The sequence below is a fragment of the Sturnus vulgaris genome, chromosome W (genome assembly GCF_052056855.1).
Source record: "Sturnus vulgaris isolate bStuVul1 chromosome W, bStuVul1.hap1, whole genome shotgun sequence".
NCBI classification, from domain to species: domain Eukaryota; kingdom Metazoa; phylum Chordata; class Aves; order Passeriformes; family Sturnidae; genus Sturnus; species Sturnus vulgaris.
Window position 1 is genome coordinate 64,571,135 of NC_142282.1, and position 24,229 is coordinate 64,595,363.

General features: G+C 44.5%; 1 protein-coding gene across 2 annotated transcripts in view; it reads left to right on the forward strand.

The window, feature by feature from the left end:
• LOC148220310 (Golgi phosphoprotein 3-like) overlaps nt 1–24,229 on the forward strand; it is a 149,832-nt gene that overhangs the window by 24,310 nt on the left and 101,293 nt on the right. For both annotated transcript variants that reach the window (XM_088155669.1, XM_088155668.1), the window contains exon 2: nt 5,898–6,029. In XM_088155669.1, coding sequence (XP_088011795.1) covers nt 5,898–6,029 — 132 coding nt within the window. The remainder of the gene's footprint in view (nt 1–5,897; nt 6,030–24,229) is intronic.

The following is a 24,229-nucleotide window of genomic DNA, read 5'->3' on the forward strand; positions in this document are numbered from 1 at the left end:
TGATAGGAAGTGATTTAAAATTACTGGGTTCTGGGACTTTTTTAATATTTAGTGTATAGATAGCTTTAGCTATCCTGCTCTGTGGGGATTCACCAAACATTCCTCCCTTTTGTTTTTCAAGTATATGTTTTAAAGTGCCATGACCACCTTCCACAATGGCTTGTCCTGTTGTTAATCGTGGAATACTAGTGTTGTGTGATACACCCCAGAGCTGTAGAAAATGTCTTGTTTTCTGTGAAATGTATGCAGGGCTATTGTTTGTTTTGATGGTACAGGGGATACCTAAAGCAGGAAAGGCTGAATGCCAATGTGCGATGGCATCTCGACCTTTTTTTCTTGTGTGTACTGTAGCCCATATTGCTGATGAAAAGGTATCAATGGATAAATGTACATATTTTAGATGTCCAAATTCAGGAATGTGAGTGACATCAGTTTGCCAGATTTGCAAAGCATGCAGTTTACGAGGATTTATTCCCATCTGCAGTGGTGCAGTGTGGCCTTGGCAGTCAGCACAGTTGTTAACTATATTATGAGTCTCTGTGTTTGACAGCTGGAATTGCTGCTGTAAGGCTTAGACACCTTGATGGAAAAAAATAATGTGATGCCTTTACTTGTGTCAGCATATCTGGCTGTGGTGCTGTCCAAGCAGGGCCAGTTAGCATATCTGCTCTAACATTGCCTTCTGTGATGAAACTTGGTAAATTTGTGTGACTCCTGATGTGTAAGATATAATAAGGGTAAGTTCTGGCTTGGATGCTATGGCATAGTTTTTAGTAAGTTAAATAATTCTGCATTGTCAATTTCCCTTAATAGTGCTAGGTCTAATCTTTGAGTGATGTCAGCTACATATGCAGAATCAGTTATAATATTTAGAGGAATGTGGGGAAAATGTTGGAAAGCCATAGCTACAGCCCTCAATTCTACTAACTGAGGTGATCCATTCTTATAACTCTCCAATGTTTGCTAATCACTTTCTTCTTTCTATGTTACAATGGCTTTTCCTGTTTTCTCAGAACCGTCAGTAAACACTGTAACACCTTTTAAGGGTGTTCAGATATTTAGAGGTTTCAGAGATAGTGCAATTTCCCTTCTTAATTTTAGAAATCTATGGCTTGGTAAATGGTAAGTGATTTGTCCAGAAAAATTTTGTAAGGCACTTTGTAAGACTGTGCTGTTGGCAAAGCACTATTCAAATTGTTGTTGTGTCACGGGAATAATAATTTTTGAAGCATCTTTAGCATTCAATTGTAAACACCTGTAACAACAATTGATAATTAATTATGCAATTAGTTCAAAGACAGTGGGTGACGTCTTCTTAGGCTGATGAGGTAAAAACATCCATTCTAGTATGTGCAAAGGATCAGGCCAGTGTGAATTCTACTGCCTGATAATACTAGTAGGGTGAAAATTGACCATGAGAATGAATACAGTGCTGCACATCTCTGGGCATATCTGGTGGATTTGTCTGCTTGTGATAGTTTGTTCTACTGTTTCAAGAGTGTTTTTTTCTTCTGGGGTTAGTTTTCTGGGGGAAGTTAATTTAGGATTACCTTTTAGGAAGTCAAATAAGGGTGCTAATTGTGAATTGGTCAGTCTTAGAGTTTAACCTAGTTGATGGTACCCAGAAGTTTCTGTGCATCATTTAGAGTTTGAATCTTAGTTGAAAATTGAATAGTTTGTGCCTGTATAGTCTGATTTATTATTTTGAGTCCCAAATATTTCCAGGGTGGTTGATGCTGCTCTGTGTGGTCCCTCTGAGGCTAGCAACAGCAGATCTTGCAGGTGTGGTGGGCCACAATGAAGGCCAAGTGTTGGCAGAGATGATGGTGACATGTACCCCTGTGTCAATCATTCCACTGACCTTGATCTGCGAGGAATTTGCCTGATGCATTTGTAACAGTACAAACTATATTAGGTCTTTGATCACCAACGATCTGAGTCCAGTACACCTGGGGCTGTCCTGTTGATCTGAAGCTTTGGACTCCTTGTTTCCTAGAATATGCTTTGAGGACAAAAGACTTAAAGGAATAAGTTGTGCAATTCTGGTTTTTGCAGGGATAGTTACAGGTGGTGTAGGGGTTGACACTATGACTTGTATTTGTCCTGTGAAATCTGCATCTATAACACTGGGGTACACAGAGATACCTTGCAAAGTGGCACTGGATCTCTTTAGAAGCAGTACAGTCAGTCCTTTTCCTATGGGCCTCTTGGCCTCGAGATGGACTTTATGTACCTTTAATGAGCTTATAGTTATTGGGATTGAGCTGGAAACATCTATGCTAGCTGATCTTCTTGTCTTTGCTGTGAGCTGCTCACACAGGCTTGTACTAGAGGATGGGAAAACACTTGTGTCGTCACGCATTTCCCCTTTGTGTTCGGCTTCTCGTTTCCATGGTCTATAAGAAATTCTATTAACATGAAATTTGGACTTGCATACCTTGGTTGCATGTCTAGACCGCTCACATCGGTTGCAGCTTGCATCTGTGCTTCTTTGTCTTTGAAATGTCCCCTGTGCAATGGACTTTTGGGGACAATTTACCTTCAGGTGGCCTTGTTGTCCACAGTTGTAGCAGTGAGATGTTAATTTAACACCAGCTGTAATATTAGCTAACATATCCATGTTATGTGAACTAGTTCTAACTTTAGCACATGTATTTACCATATCCTCTAGAGATGGATTTTCTTTGGGTAGTGCTTCTATCATCTTTCTGCAGTCTTCGTTGGTGTTATCTCTTGCTACTTGCAGTATTAATTGACCCCTTGTTTCACTGTTTGCTATTTGTTTTTCTATAGCATCCTGTAAATGTTCTATGAACTGCATATATAATTTGTTGGGATTTTGCTTTACGCTTGATTTTCTTTGGGCTGATACAGACAGGTTTGTGATTTTCATTAGAGCTTGCATTCTTAATTTCTTTGCTTGAGCTAGGAATGAGGGGTTCAGATGTGCTTGGGTTTGTGGATCTTCCACGGGGCACAGTCCCATAAGTTGAGAAATCCCTGCCCCAAAGCATGGATTTTGCTGCGAAGCTCTTGAATTTTGCAGTCCCTGGTCCTCTGTATAAGACCTCTAGGTTGATTTAAACATCATATATTGCACTGGAATACAGAGTAATTTTGCAAATTGCTTCATGTTATAGGAGGTTAATTCAGTAGCACTTATAAATCAAAGCATATTTGCAACAGCAGGTGACCCTAGCCCGTCTTTAGTGGCTAGTTGGCATAGCTCTGAAAGGTTATTTGCTAATTAAATGATATATATTTGTTGGGTGTATTTCCATTACCTCGTACAACTGGGAATGCTACAATCGTTACCCCCTTTTTCTGCCAGTCCTCTTGCGATGGTGAAGACATGGACACAGAAATTAGTTTAGCTCCCTTTATATCTCCACTTTCAACTGCCTTTTGTTTTACCTCTATCTACAAGATAATTGGGTCGTGAGTGGAGATGGCATCTGATTTGAACAGCTATGGGGCTGTAGCTGATGCCAGCACTACTGTGAGTGCTTCCTTTCTGGATTTGGTAGCAGGGTGGAGACTTGGGTTCCCTCTGTGGGTGTCTTGTGTATCCATCAGCGGTGTGGTTTTTTGGGGCTGTTGGAGCTTTGGTCGCAGATGCGTTGAAGCTGTGGCAGTGGTAGGAGCAGGGCCGAGACTGGGACTGGGGCTCGGCATTGCTGTGTTGGGACTTCCTGGTTTTGGTGTATTTCTAGGAGTGACGTAAGCTTGACATCTGGGCACCTGCGATGACATCTCATTGGGGCCCGCTCCCGTGTGGCAGCAGCAGGCAGATGTGGCCATCGGAGGCAGGGCTGTAGGCGCAGCTTCGCAGCTTAGTCAATTAGCTCTGGGTAGGAGTGGGGCGTGGTCAGCTCCAACGTGAGGGGGCTGTCCCGGAGGCCATATGGCATGGCGGCGGGGCCCTGAGGCACTTGCCCCACATGGTGGCCCGGGGTAGCACTCCAGAGCAGCTACTATGTGCTCTGGCACAGCAGCACGGGGTAGTGCGGGGTGCTCTGGCTCAGCACAGCAGCCCTGCTGCGTGGGCACAAGACGTTCCAGCCCCGTGTGGCATCCCTGCAGCACGGACTGTTCTCTGTTGGCTGTCTAGGAATCACAGCTCGGCAGAGCCTCTCCGACGGCCATGGGCTGGCTGCCCGCTGGGGCTGTGCATGCCACCGGCGCTGTGTGTTGGGGCCATGCTGACTACTGCTGCGCCACATGGCTCGGTTCGACAATCTAGCTCGCTGCCTCCCACCTGGGTCTGGCTACCAGCCCCTGCTGCACCGCCCACCGGAGCCCCTCCACACACGTCAGTTTTTATCTGCCTTAGCAAATTCGAGTCTCCAAGATCTTAGAACTGTAACAGTGCTTTGATTGCCTTTTGAAGCGGCATCTATTATATATTTCCTAGTCTGCGTCCAGGTATTCATATCTAATGCAGTCTCTAGTTGATTCTAAGCCCCGGTTTTTAGTCCATGATATTAAGTTTAATAAAGTCTCTTTTTCATAGTCTATATCTCATTATTGTAGAAAATTAATCTAATAATTGCTTGATGTTCCTCCACGGAGACACATCCACCCATATCTTCAATGGTTTGTTTTTTCTATTTAAAAAGGGGTATATATAAAGGAAATCTGGATTTTTTTCTGCGGTTTTCCACTGCAAACAGCTCTGCTCGCTGTATATTTGGACGGCTTTTCTTGCACGCATCTAATTTTTCAGCTTTTTTTGCTGTTTTTTCCGGCATTTGTTCCCCGCACACTGGTCTGTCTCCTCCCATTCTGCTCACAGGAAATGGCTGAGTCGGATCACTTAGGTGGTTACCACATGTTACGATGGGGTCGTTGGTTGGAGACAGAGGTGACACGAATTTACTGAGGGTCCTCAAGAAACAGCACTGAGTTTATTATGGCCGCCCCTTTTTATAGGGGGTTTGAATTTCTCAGGCTTAGACAGCTGATTGGCTGGGATTTTGGACCTCCTATCTCTCTGACTAGTGAGAAGTCTGCAGTTTAGGATGGAATGTGATTGGCTGAAGTCCCTGTTTGGGTTTGACTATATCCTATAGTTGTTCACCCAGGGACCTGTTTATCAAACCAGGCTAGCTGAACTGGGTTTCTTATTTATGGCTAAATTATTTGCCCAGCTATAGACTGGCTGTGCTGTGACAATGTGGTAGTGTGGTTCATAGAACAAATGTAGCTTGAAGTTTGGCAGTCCATATTAGAACAATTGTATTGGGTTTGTGTGGCCAGGTTTTGGTAGCAAGGGGGCTACAGGGATGGCTTCTGTGAGAAGTGCTGAGAGCTTCCTCCATGTCCAGCAGAGCCAATGTCAGCTGGCTCCAGGAAAGACCCGCTGCTGGCCAAGACCGAGCCAATTAGAAATGGTAACGCTTTTGTGATAACATATTTAAGAAGGGGGGAGAAAACTTCATGAGAGCAATTGCAGTCAGAGAGGAGTGAGGATATGCGAGAGAAACAACTCTGCAGACACCAAGGTCAGTGAAGGAAGGCGAGGAGGTGCTTCAGGTGCTGGAGCAGATTCCCTTGCAGCCTGTGGTAAAGACCACGGTGAAGGAGCTGTACCCCTGCAGACCATGGAGGTCTTCTGACTACATATAAACTATACTTTATATCTCCCAGTTCTTGATATCTTTCTGGTTTGTTTTGCATCTTTCCTGAACTTTCCCTTCTTTTTAAAGAGTAGAGACCAAGTGTCAAAACTAATAGGGGATGAGTCTGTTTTCTTTCATGTTTCAGTAGAGGAATGGTAGCTGACTAGCGATGCTAGTGTGAGGGCCAGAGAACTATTTAGAGAATGCCATAAGCCTCTTTTTTGATTTGCTTTCAGGTGGAAATGGAAATATCTTACTGCCTTTCATTCTTCACAGGGTTACACATCATTTTGGAATGATTGCATCTCTTCGGGATTGCGTGGCTGTATGTTAATTGAATTAGCATTACGAGGGCGTCTTCAGTTAGAGGCTTGCGGAATGAGGCGTAAAAGTCTATTGACAAGAAAGGTAAGTGGGGGAAAATGGTCACATTTACTTTTGTGTCATGCTTCAGGCGATACAGTAGCTATAAATAAAGGGTGATTATAACAAATATACTTTTTTCTTTATATGGGTGTTGGAGGTTAGGATTTTTTCCTTTTTTCTTTCTGTCATGGAATTTTGTCCCATTTGTTGCTAAGAGATAATAATGACCGGTACTTAAGAGAAACAAAAGATGTCGCCAAGGGGGAGGGGGAGGAGTGCAGCTGGAGGCACTATCTTAGCTGAGGGGCTTTCTCTTCGGAAGGACAGAGATACCATGAGATTTTGGCTGGGGGGCTCGGGGCTGGGCTCGGCTTCTCTTCCGCTCTCTCTCGCTCTCGGGGACACAGACACGCTGCGGTTGCTGTGGGAAGATTTCGCCACCACTGCGGAGTTCCGTCGCCTGCTGTCTTCTCCTACCGTGAGTGAAGCTTTGCTCATAAGAGCGGCCATTGCACTGAGACCTTATTAACACTACCTCACTGGAAAGGACCTTCACCATCTACTCAGGGGAAAACCCGGGACCCCTCCCCCCTCCAAGGGAGCCTCTCCCAACCGTGTTTGGGAGCCTGGATGCTGCTGCCCAGCCCTGCTGTTTCTCTGCCACTGCTCTGGATTTTTTGCTACACTGTAACTACTCACCCCCTGCCTGCTGGGACACCCTGTGGCTCCTGCTACAGCTGCGGAGTTTCTGTTACATTTTGTTTACTACTCTGGAGTCTGCTCGCCTCTGCTGTTCCAGTTTGCTGCTTCCAAGGTTCCTGGTACAGCCCATTTTACTATCTAGAGGGGCACTGGGACCAGCTTCCCCTGTGAGCTTGTAAAGGAAGTCCCTTTGCATTATCTTCCACTGGCTGCGCCCACCATTACCCACATGAAGAAGCAACTGAGCTCATGCCACAGCGCCCCCTGCAGCCGTGGGAGAATTATCGCACCTGCCTGGCCAGGAGCCAACAGCACCCTGCCAGCTGTGACCATAACTACACCAAAGGGGAAGTGCTTGACAGCTGAGAGAAGGCTATGGTTTGGTTTCTGTTTTTGTTTGTTGTTGCTGCCATTTTTGTTCTTTGTTTGCCTTCTTATACATATACCTACTAGCAAAGAATTGTTATTCCCTTTCCCATATCTATGCCTGAAAGCCCCTTAATTTCAAAGTTATAATAATTTGGAAAAAGTGGGTCATATTTTCCATTCCAAGGGAGATTCCCACCTTCCTTGGCAGACACCTATCTTTCAAACCAAGACAATGGGGATAGCGATTCTGAGTAGTGACCTAAGTAAAGTGCAGTTATTACCTAAAAAGTTTTAACGGTGAGCTGAAGTACCTTGTAAAATCTACTGCATTTGTTCTCTGTTCCTGTTTGTTCTCTTGATGTGTTCATGCTGCATACAATCAGTTGGCAGTGGCTCTGGCCAGGGTGCGGTGGCAGCATTTGCTGCTGAGAAGCCAGTAACACTAGTTATAATCTGCTGAAGGAACTAGATTTTGCAGTGTTCGTGAGATGTTGGTTGGGGCTGAGAGGAATGGCTGAGAGACTCAGGTGTATCCTGCAAGTCACCAGTTTAATACTGGTGTACACAGTGTTACAATTAATGCTTGCAGTGCAATTGTTGGAGTTTAGGAGTTCTCCTTTTGTTTCTTTCTCTGAGAATTTTCTCCCATTTTTGTTGCTAAGAGACAATAATGACCGAGTACTTAAGAGAGACACAAGAAGTTTCCCCAGGAACGGTGCAGCTGGCTGCCCTCTTATCTGGGAGGTCTCTCGTGGAGGGGCAGAGATACTGCGAGAATTGGGCTGGGGAAAAGGGATTGGGTGAAGCTCCCATCTCTCTTGCTCTCGACTTCAGAGGAGGATGGATGGATGGAGCTGCTGCCTGGGGGGAGGAGAATTCGCTAGCACTGCAGGAGCCCAGACAGGTCCTTCTTCTTCTGCAGTGGGGTGAGCTTTTGCTGGTGAGAGCAACCACTGAACTGGGACTTTATTAACACCCTACCTCACTAAAAAAAAAGGACTTTCACCATCTGCTCAGGTGCTTTAGGGGAAAATCCTGGGATCTCTGAGCCCTTTCCCCCGCAAAGGTGAAATAAATAAGGGCAAGGAGACCAGCTCATTTTTTAATGTCTTTATTGAGAAATCAGCTCTGGGTGGGGGGCCCGATGGGTCACGTGCACCACCGCTGCTCCCGATGGATGATCCAGAGGAAGAGAAATTCAGCTTTGCTGTGCAGCAGAGCTGGGCCTTCTATCCTCACAGGAATTCCCTCAGAAGACACTGGCTGGCTCGTAGTCCAGGGGTGTCATGTCGATCATGTGCTGTTCGGGTCATGGTGACAAGGCAAGAGAGTCCTGGTTGGTGATTTCATCTTCTCCACTGTTTTCCCTACCTGGGAGTACCATTTTTAGTTTTTGATGTTATATTGGCTCATTGTTTTAGGGTTTTTTTATTTTATTACTGAGTTGTGTCCCATAAGCACTTGCGGTTTTCTTATTTGCCAGGCACCATTTTGGGAGCAACGAAGGCATTACCCGACAGGAGGGAAAGGGCATAGGTGCAGGGTAATTCCAGGGAGTGGGAATCAGAACAGAACAACAGCAACAATTAACATAAAATCAGGGTGTTTTCCACAGTTAACAGAACATTAACAGAACAAACAGGAACTTGTTTGTAAAAATTCCCCCATCTATTTCTTTTATCAGGCCTTAGCCTGCATCAATCTATGATTTTAGTTTCTTGGACAGAAAATTTCTTTAGTTTTTGATATTGCTCATATATTTCTTTGGCATCTTTTTGCTTTTGTTTTTGACTTCCTTGTTCTTGGCTCTCTATTAACATAATTTTGGTTTGTTTTTGGTTAGTTCTGGGAGTTGTATACTGGCTTGGATAGTGGAGGTTACTACCCGGATAAGGCAGGGAAGTAGGCATGGCAAAAATAGTAGTCCAGTGGTTGCGCATATTATTATAAACGCAGCCTTCTTCCACCATGTTCCTTTGAAGGACCAAAAGTTGTTCCACCAGCTTGTATCCATTAGAGGAGTCCACTCTTGGGCACCCACATATGCTGATTTTCGAATTTCTTTGGAGATGTTTTTAATTACTGAACTTTTATCATCAATTTCCAGGCAGCTCTCAGAGGAGTTAAATTTCCCACATATCCCTCCTTCATCTGCTAATAGGTAGTCTACAGCTAATCTAACTTGGTATATCACTGCTCTTGTTTGAGTTAATTGGTCACTGATATGGTCAAGTGCAAGGGCTGTCCGGTTGGAGATTACCTCGAGTACTGCTTGGAGCCTGATAGCATATAAATTGGGGTACGGTATCCCCATGATCCATCTTGGGCCCAAGTAGCCGGCCCGTAGGTTTTAATAATTTCTTCTGGGGTCCATACTTTTCCCTTACACTTTTGGTTACCCCCATCTCGATTATACTTATTTTTTTTTCTGCTTATTTTCTTTAAATCGTCATATACTGGGACTCCTAAGTGTGTTCCTGACTTTTGGCAATAGGAAGAAGGCTGGTTTAATAATCCCTATAGTGCAACTCCCTGCCCAATCTCCAGGAAGTTTGGTATATGCTGTATTACCACAGATCCAAAATAAAGGTTGTGGAGCTTCCCAAAATGCATCCTTTATTTCGGTTGGGGATTCCCAAAACTTCAACAGTTCCCTTACTCCCCAAAATGGGTTAACTCCTTTCTCTGCACATTCGTGTAATCAGTATCTTTCATGGTAAATACACCCTCTTTCCTTTTTTCCAACAGACCAGTATCTATTTGGCTCTCTGGGGATCCGCCTTGTGCCCAGATCTTTTATTATTAGGTATCTTTTACATGCCATTTTCCCTATGGGAGTATTATATCTCTTCCCTGTTCTCATGATGCATTCCTCCCCAATTACCCTGGACTTGAAATCCCATTGTTCTCTTCCCCTTGCTCCTACAACTTGTAGTTCTTATTTAATTTGGGTCCATCTCAGTATTTCTAATGGGCTTAAACTTATTCCTTCCCATGGCCAGATTTCAGTCATTTGGGTACTTCTGCAAATCCAGCAGTCTGTCAATTTTAATTCTTCACTGATTCTTTCCACTAGATCTATAAATAAATTTTTCTCCACAGGAATATCTAAATTATCTTTTTCTTGTGTTGTTAATTGTTTTTCTTTTACCGGGTCTACCAATCTGTCTCGGTTGGCTTTGTACTTGAAGCAAAGCCAGGTATCTCCTACGGGGCATTCCCCAAGTAGGCGTTGCTTATAAGAAGCAGTATTTTTTACAAGCCAATAGACTTTCTCATCTTCTTGACAGGTGTTTAATTGGGAGTTATTGAAGCATTTGTGATTTAGGTTGGTATGAACCTTCAAGAGAGACTTAAGGTTTTCTCCATCATAGAGAGGGTGGTAGCATTTGGTACAAGCATCCTCTTCACTCCCTCGGGTGTTACCTATGAATAGGATTAACACTATTCTTCCCAAGAGTCCAGTATGAGCCATCTCTCTTGACCTCACCTGGTCTTGCCTCTTGGGGAACAAGGAGACTTCCTGGATGTGTATTAGAGTCTTTCTTAGCAGCCGGCTCCTTCTACTCCCACTTCCCTACTAATTTAGTCACCCTTGGAGAGTGCTCTGTAGGAGATTTATTGTGTTAGTGTTGAAACCTTCTTGGGGTGGAATTGTGGTTTGCAGGAAGTGCTTGTTTGAAAGCTGAAGTTAATAAAGAACCATGTGTAGTATGTAAGCTATACCTTAAAAGCTCAGAAGAGTATATGAATCCTCCAAGATTCTAGTCAATTATCAGGGGAAGCATACAAACAGTAACTTTTAACTTTGCCAACTCTTACTACTTTGACCTTCCAACTATCCAAGCAACAGCAACAGTATCAGAACAGGTAGAACATGGGTACAAACATGACTTTAAGTAACTTCTGAAAGATGTTACCCTTTGTCTTGTTACAGAACCCTTATTGGAACATAATACTAACTTGTACACACACAAAAAAAAATCCAGTTAATCTTTTGCAGGAGCTCTTCAACTGTTTTTTGGTTTTCTCTTTAATGTTAATTTGAAATTTTTTGGGTCTCGGATAGCAGTCCACTCAGGGGCATCTGTCGATGGTGTGACTGGATCTGGTTCACTACCAGGGGGTGATACTGGTCCTTTAACTCGAGAGATGTGTGTCCAGCCACGTTCCTGGGTCCGCACTGCGGTGTGTGTAGTGAGTAACACTTGGAATGGGCCTTCAAACCTAGGGGTTAATGGTATGTTATTCCAGGATTTTATTAGCACCCAATCTCCAGGACGGATCTGGTGTACATCCGCATCAAGGGGAGAAGTTTGGGGGAGGTATCCCTTTTTTCTAAGATTTCCCAGTGTCCTCCCAATGGCCTCTAGGTATTTTTGGGTTGCTATTTCTCCTTCCAAGTAGTTCCCTGTACTGAAAGGAGTGATAAGGAAAGGAAGCCCGAACATCATTTCATAGGGGGAAACCCCTATGTCTGACCGGGGTCTGGTTCTTATCCGCAAAAGGGCAAGAGGTAGGCACTTAAGCCAATTCATTTGTGTTTCAGAAATTAATTTTGTTAACACATTTTTGAGAGTTTTATTCATTCTCTTTACCCTCCCTGAACTCTGGGGATACCATGGGGTATGTAACCTCCATTTCATTCCCAGAGCCTTAATTACTTCATGTAATGCTTGGGTGATGAAATGTGGACCTCAATCTGAATCAATATTATTTACTAGTCCATAACGTGGAACTATTTCTTCTAAAATTATCTTTGCAACTACCTCTGCCGTTTCCTTCCTGGTGGGGAATGCTTCCACCCAGTGGGTGAGATGGTCTACCATTACTAATAGATGTTTATATCCTTGTATCGGGGGCATTTCAGTGAAGTCCACTTGTATATTTTGAAATGGTCTTAAAGTTAACTCTCTTCCTCCAGGTGTTATTTTTCTCATAATCTTTTGGTCTACTTTTTGGCAGATGACACACCCTTTTGTAACTGCTTTTGCTAGATTATACACCCCGATACATATGTTCTTTCTTAAGAAGTGGTCACATAACCCTTGGATTCCCCAATGGGTTAATTCATGCATTTCTGATAATATTTTTCGGGCTAAAGCCCTGTTTAGGAACTTACGCCCATCAGATGTCAACCATTCCCCTTGTTCCCCTTGATGTAATCCTAGTTCTTTTATTTCCTTTAACTCCTTCTCACTAAATGTTGGTTTCTTTTCTTCTTCCCCTTTACTTGGTGTTTCCTCTAGTCTCAAGATTTTTATTGGCTCTTTCGGGTCTAAAGCTACTTCTTTAGCCATCTGGTCTGCTAATTGATTCCCTTTTATTTCTAAAGTGTCTCCCCTCTGATATCCTTTAACGTGCACTACTGCTATTTCTTCTGGTTTATATAGGGATTTGAGTATTAATTTTACCAACTACGTATGTACCAAGTTCTTTCCTTTCGAATTTAAGTATCCTCGTTCCTCCCAAATCTTACCAAATGTATGAACAATCCCAAATGCAAATTGTGAGTCTGTGTAGATAGTTCCTTGATCCTTCTCTAACAAATCTAACCGTCTCTTCAGTGCATAGATTTCACAACACTGAGCTGACCAGTTTGATGGCAGCTTCCCCCTTTCTGCAACCTTCATGTCTGTCCCTTCTATAACTGCATATCCTGACACCCTTTTTCCCTCTATTACTCTTGAGGACCCATCAGTGAACAAAATCCTTCCATATGGCAAAGGTGTATCTTCTAGATCTTATCTTATTTTAGTTTGTAGGTTTATTAATTCAATACAATTATGTTCCAAATCAGTTAGGGGTTCCCCAGATAGGAATTGTGCGCAGTTTAGATTTTGGAGGTATTCAATTCTAAATTGTCATTGTTCATTAGGATAATTTCATATTTTAATATTCGGGAATCCATTAGCCACTATTGGGCTCTGTGACTTAAGACTGTTTTAAGGTCATGTGGTGTGTGTATTCTGATCTTTCCTTGCAAGGTTAACTTTTGAGCTTCTTCTAATAGGATAGCTGTAGCAGCAATTGCTTGTAGGCAAGTTTGCCATCCTCTAGCCACTGGGTCTAGCAGTTTTGATAAATATCTGTCCTGGTTTAGGGCAAATTTGGGGGAAAACCTCCAGAAGGAGCCCCCAGAAAGCAAACCCCCACGACTCCTCCTCGCACCAACGGCTTCAGGAAGAATTTCCTCATAGAGAACTGGAAAAAACCCTGTTTATTTAACAAGCAAAACACTCCCCAGCACAAAACAATGAAAACCACCAGATGACAAAAACTCTTTCACCGCTCTGAAAGGATGACAAACTCAGAAAGTCTACCCTGCAAATGGTCGCCCAGGTGTCAGTCTCCGGCGTTGGGGATGACTGCTGCAGATCATGAAATGCAGACTCCTGGTGTTTCTTGATGTTTCCCAGGTCCCTGTCTGGAACAGGTTCAGATGGTATTCAGGAAAGGGAAAGAAAAAAACAGTCCAGGGAAAAAATTGGACTGCCTAGCTCAACGAACTAATAAGCAAAAGCAAGGGCAAAAGCAAAAAGTAGGAGCAAGAGCAAAGCGAAAGCGAGCAAGCGAGCAAAGCCTAGCCTCTCCTAAACACAGACCATGGGGGAGGTGAGCCGGCTGATAACAAGACAAAACAAACCTTCACTTTCAGAGTCAGTCCTGAAAGCACAGGATATAATACCAAACATAAACAGAACACACGATTGGGGATACAAGCACCATAACATCACCCTAGGACATTCCACCCCTTATCTCCATATCGTGAACATACTAAACACCATGTAAAAACTTCATCAAGTAAAAACTTCCATCTTTCACTTACTCAGACACATTTCCTTCCATCTCACTTGCTCAGGCCTTTGACACTTAGACATTTCCTTCTGTCTCAAGCCTGTGTGATCTAATGTACAGACAATGGTAGTAACATCCAGCAAACAATGATATTTGCATATGAGTCTCACCCCACAATCAGATCTCCCTGAGGTACACATCGTGTTGTTCCATCTCTCTGCATTATCCACCATGTACAACCTGGTCCTTGAGCAAAGACAATCCCACTAATGGGTTTGTCTGTACTCGAGGCAGAATTGATCCACACTGTCTTCCCTAACAAACCTCTGACACGTGCCACTGAGACTTTATCTCCGTCTACTATATTCAGGGACTCAGACTGGGCAGGACCTGCTTGGTTGGTGGAACCTGGGGTGTTAACTAACCAGGTGGCCTTTGCTAAATGCTGCTCCCAGTTTTTGAAAGATCCCCCACTGTGATGGTTTGACTTGGAAAGAAGAAACTCAAAGGAAAGTTCTCTCTAAGGAAGCTTCCTTTGTGGGGGTTGGAACAACTTCAACAACCAATGGGAAAAAGTTAGTTCGCTCTGTGAACACACATTTTAAAAGAGGTATTCCAGAACTGAGCCTCTTTGTCTTTCCGGCGGCTGAGCAGGTAACATCAACCTGAGCTTCCCCCGCCATGTGGGGGTGGGGGGAGGCTCGGTAGGCTGTTTGGGCCCCGTTTGCAACTAGAGGACCCAATGGCTGGGAGGAGGAAAGGGTCTTTGATAAGACCTTCACGGCTTCCTCCATGGGCCTGCGCCTCTAGGGTGGGGGGATCCGGTTCCTGCTGATGTCGGAAAGGCCAGGTCTGCCCAGCCCCCAGGCGGTCTGGGGGAGGCAGCCAGACCCTGTCTGGAAGCAGGGGTGGCCATGAGCAGTGTGGGGCTGCAGCCCAGCCCCAGAAAGGCTGATTGACACCTCATCCGTGCCCCCCAGCGCAGCCTGAGCCTGGCCCAACTCTTGCAGTTGTGTTAAACTTTAACCCTTTAGTGCTCAGATAAGATTTGCAAAAACTCCAGCCTTCCTCTGAATATGAAAGGAAATAAAAAAAATTACTGAAGTCACAAGCGCAAGAGCTGAGTTTTTTAGATGGAAAGAAAATGAAAAGATGTTGTTAAGATGGCTGAAAATCCTTTTTAAAAATTGTAGAGATGAACTGATGTACTGAATATTCCTATAAAACATGGAGAATGACATGGGGGGATAAAGATGTTCCATTTAATGAATGATTTGACCAAAAAGCACCTGTGTTGAGAATCTTTTGCCCCGAGGAAAGAAGGGGATTTCAGTTTTCTGAGGCTGAAACATGAACAGAGAGAAAAGAAATGAAGAGAACCTTTGCTGTGGAACATTTCATTCTTAAAAGTAATACCCCATGAGACAGACATGGCCCGCATCTACAGCTTTGGGAAGGCTGTGGAGTTGGGAGGAGTGTCATGATTGCAGGTTCCTGGGTGGATGCAAATTGTGAAAAATAAAACCACAAGAAAACTGTTTTCTTCTGTCTTGTGAAAAAATCCCTACAGCTTCAACAAGAAGAGGCTTCTCTCTCCAGAAGTGAACTGAAAAAGACTAAATTAGAAACTGACCAAAGTATTACTTGTATGTTCGTTTTGTTGTTATAAAGGTTAAGAGAGAGAAGAAAGGAGTAGTCTGAAAAAACATCTTATTCTGCATTTGTTTTTTTTTCCCACCCCTCTTTGTTTGTGTAGTTAATAATTTTTTTTTATACTCTCTTAAGTTTTAAGCCTGCCTTGCTTTTTTTGCTCCTGGTTCTGTCTCACAAAAGAAAAATAAATTTATTTAAATTAACAAATCAAAACAAAAACACCCACCCAATGCTTTCAAGGTGGTTTTTAACAGCCCATTGTACCTCTCCATTTTACCTGCGGCTGGTGCATGGTAGGGAATATGGTACACCCACTCAATGCCATGTTCCTTAGCCCAGGTGTTGATAAGGCTATTCTTGAAATGAGTCCCATTATCTGACTCAATCCTCTCAGGGGTACCATGCCTCCAAAGGACCTGCTTTTCAAGGCCCAGGATGGTGTTACGGGCTGTAGCATGAGACATAGGGTAGGTTTCCAACCATCCAGTGGTGGATCTACAATGGTGAGCACGTAGCGCTTGCCTTGGCGTGCCTGGGGCAGTGTGATGTAATCAATCTGCCAGGCCTCCCCATACTTGTACTTGGTCCAACCCCCACCATACCATAGGGGCTTCACCCGCTTGGCCTGTTTGATGGCAGCACACATCTCACAGTCATGGATAACCTGAAAAATACTGTCCATGGTTAGATCCACCCATTGGTCTCGTGCCCACTTATAGGTGGCATCTCTGCCCTGGTGGCCTGAGGCATCATGGGCCCATTATGCTAGGAACAACTCTCCCTTGTGTTCCCAATCAAGGTCTATCTTCAACACCGCTATCTTTGCAGCCTGATCTACCTGCTGATTGTTTTGCTGCTCTTCATTAGCTCTACTTCTGGGGACATGGGCATCTACATGGCAAACTTTCACAGGTAGTTTCTCTAACCGGGTGGCAATGTCTTTCCACTCTTCAGCAGCCCAAATTGGCTTTCCTCTACGCTGCCAGTTAGCCTCTTTCCATCTCTCCAGCCATCCCCACAGAGCATTGGCTACCATCCATGAATTAGTGTAGACATAAAGCTTTGGCGACTTCTGTCTTTCTGCAATGTCTAGGGCCAGTTGAACCGCTTTGAGTTCAGCAAGTTGACTTGATCCACCCTCTCCTTCAGTGACCTCTGCGACCTGTCGTGTGGGGCTCCACACAGCTGCTTTCCACCTCCTATTCATCCCTACAATGTGACAGGAACCATCGGTGAATAGAGTGTAATGTGTTTCCTCTGCTGGCAGTTGCTTGTAAGGCAGAGCTTCTTCAGCCCTTGCCACTGGTTCTTGTTCCTCATCTGTGACACCAAAACTTTCACCTTCAGGCCAATTTGTAATTACTTCCAAAATCCCAGGGCAATTCAGTTTTCCAATCCGGGCATGCTGTGTGATGAGGGCAATCCACTTGCTCCATGTAGCACTGGTGGCATAGTGGGTGGAGGGAACCTTTCCTCTGAACATCCACCCCAGCACCGGTATTCGGAGTGCCAGGAGGAGTTGTGTTTCTGTACCAGTCATCTCTAAGGTGGCTTGGACTCCTTCATAGGTGGCCAAGATTTCCTTCTCTGTTGGTGTGTAGTTGGGTTCAGACCGTCTGTAGCTCCTACTCCAAAATCCCAGTGGTCAGCCTCGAGTCTCATCAGGCACCTTCTGCCAAAGGCTCCAGGACAGACCATGGTTCCCGGCTGCAGAGTAGAGCACGTTCTTCACATCTGGTCCCATCCTTACTGGGCTAAGGGCTACTGCATGAGCAATTTCCTGCTTTATCTGGGCAAAGGCTTGTTGCTGCTCAGGGCCCCAATGGAAATTGTTCTTCTTGCACGTAACCAGGTAAAGAGGGCTCACCATCTGACTGTACTCAGGAATGTGCATTCTCCAAAAGCCTATGGTGCCTAAGAAAGCTTGTGTATCCTTCTTTTTGATTGGTGGGGACATAGCTGTGATTTTGTTGATGACATCAGTAGGAATCTGACACCGTCCATCTTGCCACTTCACTCCCAAGAACTGGATCTCTTGAGCAGGTCCCTTAACTTTACTCTTCTTGATGGCGAAGCCAGCTTCCAGGAGGATTCGGATGATTTTCTCTCCTTTCTCAAACACTTCTGCTGCTGTGTTCCCCCACAAAACGATCTCATCAATACATTGTAAATGTTCTGGAGCCTCACCCTTTTCTAGTGTCGTCTGGATCAGTCCGTGGCAGATGGTAGGACTGTGCTTCCACCCCTGGGGCAGTCGGTTCCAGGTATACTGCACTCCCCTCCCTGTAAGGGTAAACTGAGGCCTGCATTCTGCTGCCAGAGGAATGGAGAAAAATGCATTGGCGATATCGATAGTGGCGTACCACTTGGCTGCCTTGCACTCCCACTCGTACTGGAGTTCCAGCATGACTGACAAAGCAGCACTCAGTGGTGGAGTCACTTCATTCAATGCACGATAGTCCACTGTTGTCCTGGGGTACAATGCAAAAATGTGTATTCTATCACCATCTGTTAAAATGTAGGAGGGGTGGTGATCCTTATCTCTGTGGGAGATATCCTCTGCTGATGTGCCATCTGATAAAGTCAGGGGGATGATCATCGTTATCTTTTCACAACCCATCCTTCCTCCAGAAGATATATTCCGTTAATGGGCCATTAAGTCCTATTGTGTGACTGATAAGATTACATCATCCCATTGGGAGATGCCCCAGCCAGGGGCAGGAGCCAAGCCTTTCCTACCTAGATAAAAAACTGTGGTTTGGGACGCGAAGGCAGTCCTTTCCACTGGATCCCAGAGGAAAGTCGGACCATTTCCACATCATCGCTGGATCTTCGGAGGAAAACTGCACCTTCTACAGGAGCACTGCTTCAACTGAATCACATCTGTCATCCAGGAGGACTGCAGCCACCATTTATACGGACTCCTACCAACACCCTGACTGACAGGGTGTCAGGTTGTATTTCTGACTGTGTTGGTGGTTGTTTCTTTTATATTATTGCATGTATTTTATTTTTTCTCTTTTCTCCTTTTAAATTGTATTACTGACTTGGAGTCTCTCACTGGTTTTACTTTCAAACCAACACAACTGTCAATCTCCATTCTCCTTCAGATGTACGCACAGGCCAGATGGGGCTGTTGAAGGGTGAGTGGGTTTTGCTGACCACCCCTTGGCTCTCCAGCTCACGGATCATTTTATGGATGGGAACCACAGCATCTCGAGTTATTCTGTATTGTCGGTGATGCACTGGTGAAGTGGCAATTGGTACCTTTTGCTCTTCTCCCTTCAGAAGTCCTACTGTAGTTGGATTCTCAGACAGTCCAGGCAAGGTGTTCAATTGCTGGATGCCCACTGTCACCGCAGCTGCTATCCCAAATGCCCACCTGAGTCCTTTTGGGTTTTAAAATACCCCCTTCGGAGGTATTCTATGCCCAAAATGCATGAGGCCTCTGGGCCAGTCACAATAGGCTGTTTTTTCCATTTATTTCCAGTCAGAATCACATCAGCTTCCACCAATGTAAAGTCCTGTGATTCACCTGTCATGCCAGTGATAGAGACAGATTCTGCCCCCACATATCTTGATGGGACTAATGTGCATTGTGCACCAGTATCAACCAAAGCTTTATACTTTTGTGGTTCCGATGTGCCAGGCCAACAAATCCACACCGTCCAGAAAACACGATTTTCCCTCGCATCTCCCTGGCTAGAGGCAGGGCCCCTCTAAGTCTGTTTATCCTTCGTTCCCTGGGCATATGTGTTAGAGGTTCCTTCAATGGGATTGGACATATCATCATCATACTTGGCAGCTTGGCTACGGGCAACTGAAGCTGCTCTCCTTTTGGTGGAACTCTCTCTCTGAGTCTTGCCTTCCTTCAATTCACGCACCCGTTGTACCAGAGCAGCAGTAGATTTTCCATCCCATCTCCTCATGTTTTCTCTGCAATCACGCAGGAAGAACCACAGCTCAGCTCCTGGGGTGTACCTTCTCTCTCCATCGGGGGAACGTCTGCGTTGGATACCAGGGCCTCTAATTTGTACTGTCGAGATTTGGAGAAGGTCCTCTTTAATCTCCTCCCTGAGTCTCTTATGATTCTCTTCTATCTTGTCTTCTAATTTCTGCAGACGTGTTTCCACTGCTGCGATTCTGGCATGTGTTGGAGCATGTACAGCATCTGCATATGCTCGGAGCTTCTTCGCCATATCGAGCACGGTCTCATCCCTCTCATCCCGCTTCATTATTGCTAAAGCAGAAGCATATAACTGTGGCTTAAGCCGTACAAGTTTTCGCCACATCACAGACGTACATGGTACCAAGTCCGGATTCCTAGTTGTTATGCCATCTGAGAAGATAATCTCTGCTACTGCCATTTCTCTCAGGCATTGGATCCCTTGTTCTATAGTCTTCCACTGGGTCAGCTGCATATAAAGATCGTCTGCACACAGGTATCTTTGTGCTACACTGTCCAGGACCCGTGCCCAGAGGCTGTGAGTGTTAGGGCCCCTCATCATTCCTTGGTTGATGACAGGATCATGTGACAGGGATCCCAAATGCCTGGTTTCAGTGCCGTCCAGAATTGTAGCCTCACCTGCAGCATCCCAGAGACGGACCAACCAACTAATTATAGACTCATCAGGTCGTCGAGTGTAATCCTTTCTTAGGCCACGTAGGTCCTTTAGGGAAAAAGACTCAATATTGGCCTCTGATCTTGTACCAGTTGCTTTGACTCCTGGTTTTACATCAGGAGGTGTTGAGGGTCCTTCTCATGCATCATCATCGTCATCCGCTGGTCGATCGGTCTTGTCTGTGCACTTTCCACTTCTCGTGCTAGTAGCAACAGCTATTGATTGAGGCTTACTGACTGGTTTAGCTGCTGGCTTAGGCTCACTGTCTGGTTTAGCTGCTGGCCTCGAGCCTGGGGTGTTAGCTGCAGCCTGAGTGACTGGGACAGTGGCTGATTTATCTCCCTGTCCCCCTTCCTCTGTCTACTGCCCTACAGTATCTAGAAGGGTGCGATAAACATATGCCAGGGCCCAGCTCACTGCAATGATCTTTTCCTCCTTGGAGTTATCATGGCACTTCTCTTTCAGGTACTTTACCACCTCAGCTGGGTTCTGAATTTGTTCACATGGAAAGTCCCAGGCTATAGGGTGAGAAAATTCCTTTAAGATTTGGCCCATATCCTCCCATTTCCCACACCACTCGGGAATTCTCACGCCTGGCTCTACTCCTGGGTCAGGGGTCTCATCAACCCCTCTAGAAATTTCAGCTCTCATTCTAGAGAAACTGAAGACTGTATAGAGAAAGCTTACCAGATTAATCTCCAGAGAGATGGTCTCTTTAACATTCAGGGGAAAATGAATATTCTCTAATAGGGATGTAACAAATTCAGAGGAGAAGAAGGAAAACAAAGGCTGAAAAGTATCATCCCCTGCTTCTCCTCTAACCAACTGGGTGCACAACCATGACTATGAACCATACATTCCTGGAACAGACTCCTGCACCTTTATAAACCTTCTGCAAGCCATTACAACGAAGCCCAGCCCGATGGATATTCTGGTCAGTGCCCCTCTACTGCAGAAACTACGTATTAGGGACAATATCGGAGCTTTTCCTGGATAAGAAAATAAAGCTAGGGAGCAAAGAGGTATTAAGACCTCAAAAAACCCTAGGGACCAGAAACACATGCAGGCCTCCACCCCAAGAGACATGAATTCAATCAACATAGCCAGTAACTGCTCTATACCAACACAAAGTAATTTGGACCAATATATTATTAGAAAAGTTTTTTTTCCACTTTCTCGAGCCACTAGTGGGGCACCTAAATATCTGTCCTGGTTTAGGGCAAATTTGGGGGAAAACCTCCCAAAAGAGCCCCCAGAAAACAAACCCGCACGACTCCTCCCCCTACCAGTGGGTTTGGAAAGAATTTCCTCATAGAGAACTGGAAAAAACCCTGTTTATTTAACAAGCAAAACACTCCCCAGCACAAAACAATGAAAACCACCAGATGACAAAAACTCTTTCACCGCTCTGAAAGGATGACAAACTCAGAAAGTCTACCCTGCAAATGGTCGCCCAGGTGTCAGTCTCCGGCGTTGGGGATGACTGCTGCAGATCACGAAATGCAGACTCCTGGTGTTTCTTGATGTTTCCCAGGTCCCTGTCTGGAACAGGTTCAGATGGTATTCAGGAAAGGGAAAGAAAAAAAAACAGTCCAGGGAAAAAATTGGACTGCCTAGCTAAACTAACTAATAAGCAAAAGCAAGGGCAAAAGCAAAAAGTAGGAGCGAGATCAAAGCGAAAGCGAGCAACCAAGCAAAGCCTAGCCTCTCCTAAACACAGACCATGGTGGAGGTGAGCCTGCTGATAACAAGACAAAACAAACCTTCACTTTCAGAGTCAGTCCTGAAAGCACAGAACATAATACCAAGCATAAATAGAACACACAATTGGGGATACAAGCACCATAATGTCACCCTAGGACAAAATGCAACGGGCTTTTTGCTTCCTCCCCATTCTTGGGTCAACGCGCCATATGCTATTCCTTTCTCTGTGTTTACGAATAGCTCGAACCCCTTCTTAAGGTCGGGTAAACTTAGCACAGGTGCTGAGAATAATTTGTTTTTTAAATCTTCTAATTGTTCTTCATCTTCTGCTGTCCACTTTATTGGCTCAGGGTTGACTAATTTGTCATAGAGAAATGTAACACTTTTGGTGTATTGGTCTAACCACAACTTACAGTACCCAAACAAGCCTAAGAGCTTCCTTCTGTTTTTTTTTAGTTTTCGGGGCAAGGATGGATAAAAGGCCTGTAATTCTCTCAGGGCTTAATTTCTTACATCCTTTTCCAATATTGTGGCCGAGATATTTAACTTCAGTTTCTACAAACTGTAATTTGTCCTTGGACACCTTTAAGCCCTTCTCCCCTAAGAAATTTAAAAGCCGGATACTGGCCACTTTAACTTTGCTCTGTTCTTCTCCAGATATTAACAGATCATCTACGTACTGTAAAACCTGTATGTTTTCTCCAGGGGCAAATTGTTCCAGTAGGCCTTCTAAAGCTTGTCTAGAAAGGTTTGGAGACTTTGTAAAGCCCTGGGGTAAACGAGTCCATCAGTCAGTCCATCGTAGTTGTTTTCTTTTCCTATTAAGATATTCCCATTCAAATGCAAACCAGTTAGGGCATTCCTCTGCCAGAGGACACTCCCAAAAGGCATCTTTTAGATCTATGACTGTAAACCAAGTGTGCTCTTGTGGGATTTGGCTTAAAAGGGTATATGGATTGGACACTACTGGGTGCCTGGTGATAGTTCTTTTATTAACTTCTCTTAGGTCTTGGACTAATCTATATTTAACTTCTGCTTTCTTTACTGCCAGTATAGGAGTGTTATGGGGAGACATACATGGTTCTAAAATTCCTGCTTTTAATAAATGGTCAATCACAGGCACTAGTCCTTCTCTACCTTCTGGGGATATTGGGTATTGTCTGACTCGGATGTGGGAGGTATCTTTTTGCATTTCTATCTGGATTGGCGGAATGTCAAGATATCCATACTTTCCTTCTTCTGCCCATACCTTTGGATTGATCTCTCCAGTGTCTCTCTGAGTCAACTTCATGATCTGAACTACCATCCTTCTGTCCTTGGGAATAATTCCTACCCCTCGTTGAACTTGAAGATCCCTCCCTAATAAACATCTCTCTACATTTGGTAAATAAATGAAATTGGCTACACACTGTCTGAAATTGCCTCTTATTTCTACTTTTTCAATGACAGATGCTTTAAATGGTCTCCCTTCTGCCCCTAATACTTCACAGACTTTTGTTCCAATGGTTACTCCTGTTGGGAGCTAATTAATACTAGATCAATCAGCTCCTGTGTCTACTAAAAATTCAAATTCTTCATTTTGGGGACCTACCTCAAAGTTTACCAAGGGCTTTTTCTGGTGGCTCATGGGATCCCCTAATTTGTAGAGTCCCTGACACCCTTAGTCATCTCCCCTCAAAACCTTTTCTAGGGCTTCTTGCTCTCGGGCAATAGTCTAATCTAATGAGAGCTTCCCACAGTTTCTTTTCAAGTGTCCTGTTTCCCCACAGTAATAGCACCTTCGGTTATTTATAGGTGGTGCCCTGGGCTTCTCAAAATCATCACGCTCTTTATTGACCCCTGAAGGTAGCACCGCTCCACCTTTAGGTTTCTCGAAGGGGGGCCTTGATCTGTTCTCATTTATTTTAATGGAGGATTCTGATTGGTCTTTATTCACTCCTAAACTTTCCCTAGCTACTGATACCATGATCCGTGCTTTTGCCTTAGTTTTCTCTTCTTCCCTCCTCAGATATATCCTAAGGGCCTCTTTTAGTAACTTATTTATACTCTTTTCCTGCCAATCTTCCATCTTTTCCAATTTTCTCCGAATGTTGGGCCAAGCCTTAGTGACAAATTGTACTTTCAGTAGTACCTGGCCCTCTGGACTATCAGGATTGATGTTTGAATATAATTGGAAGTTTCTTCTCAGCCAGTTAAGCCAAGTGGCTGGAGGTTCATCTTTTTCTTGGGTACTGTCAAAAGCTAGTTTTGTATTACTACCTTGGGGAACAGACTCCTTTATTCCTCTGACTATGAGGGATTGATAGTCTTTGATGTTTCTCCTCCCCTCGTCATGGTTTGGGTCCCACCCAGGATCTACTGGGGGCATTTTGTTGTCTCCTGGGGGCCCTAATC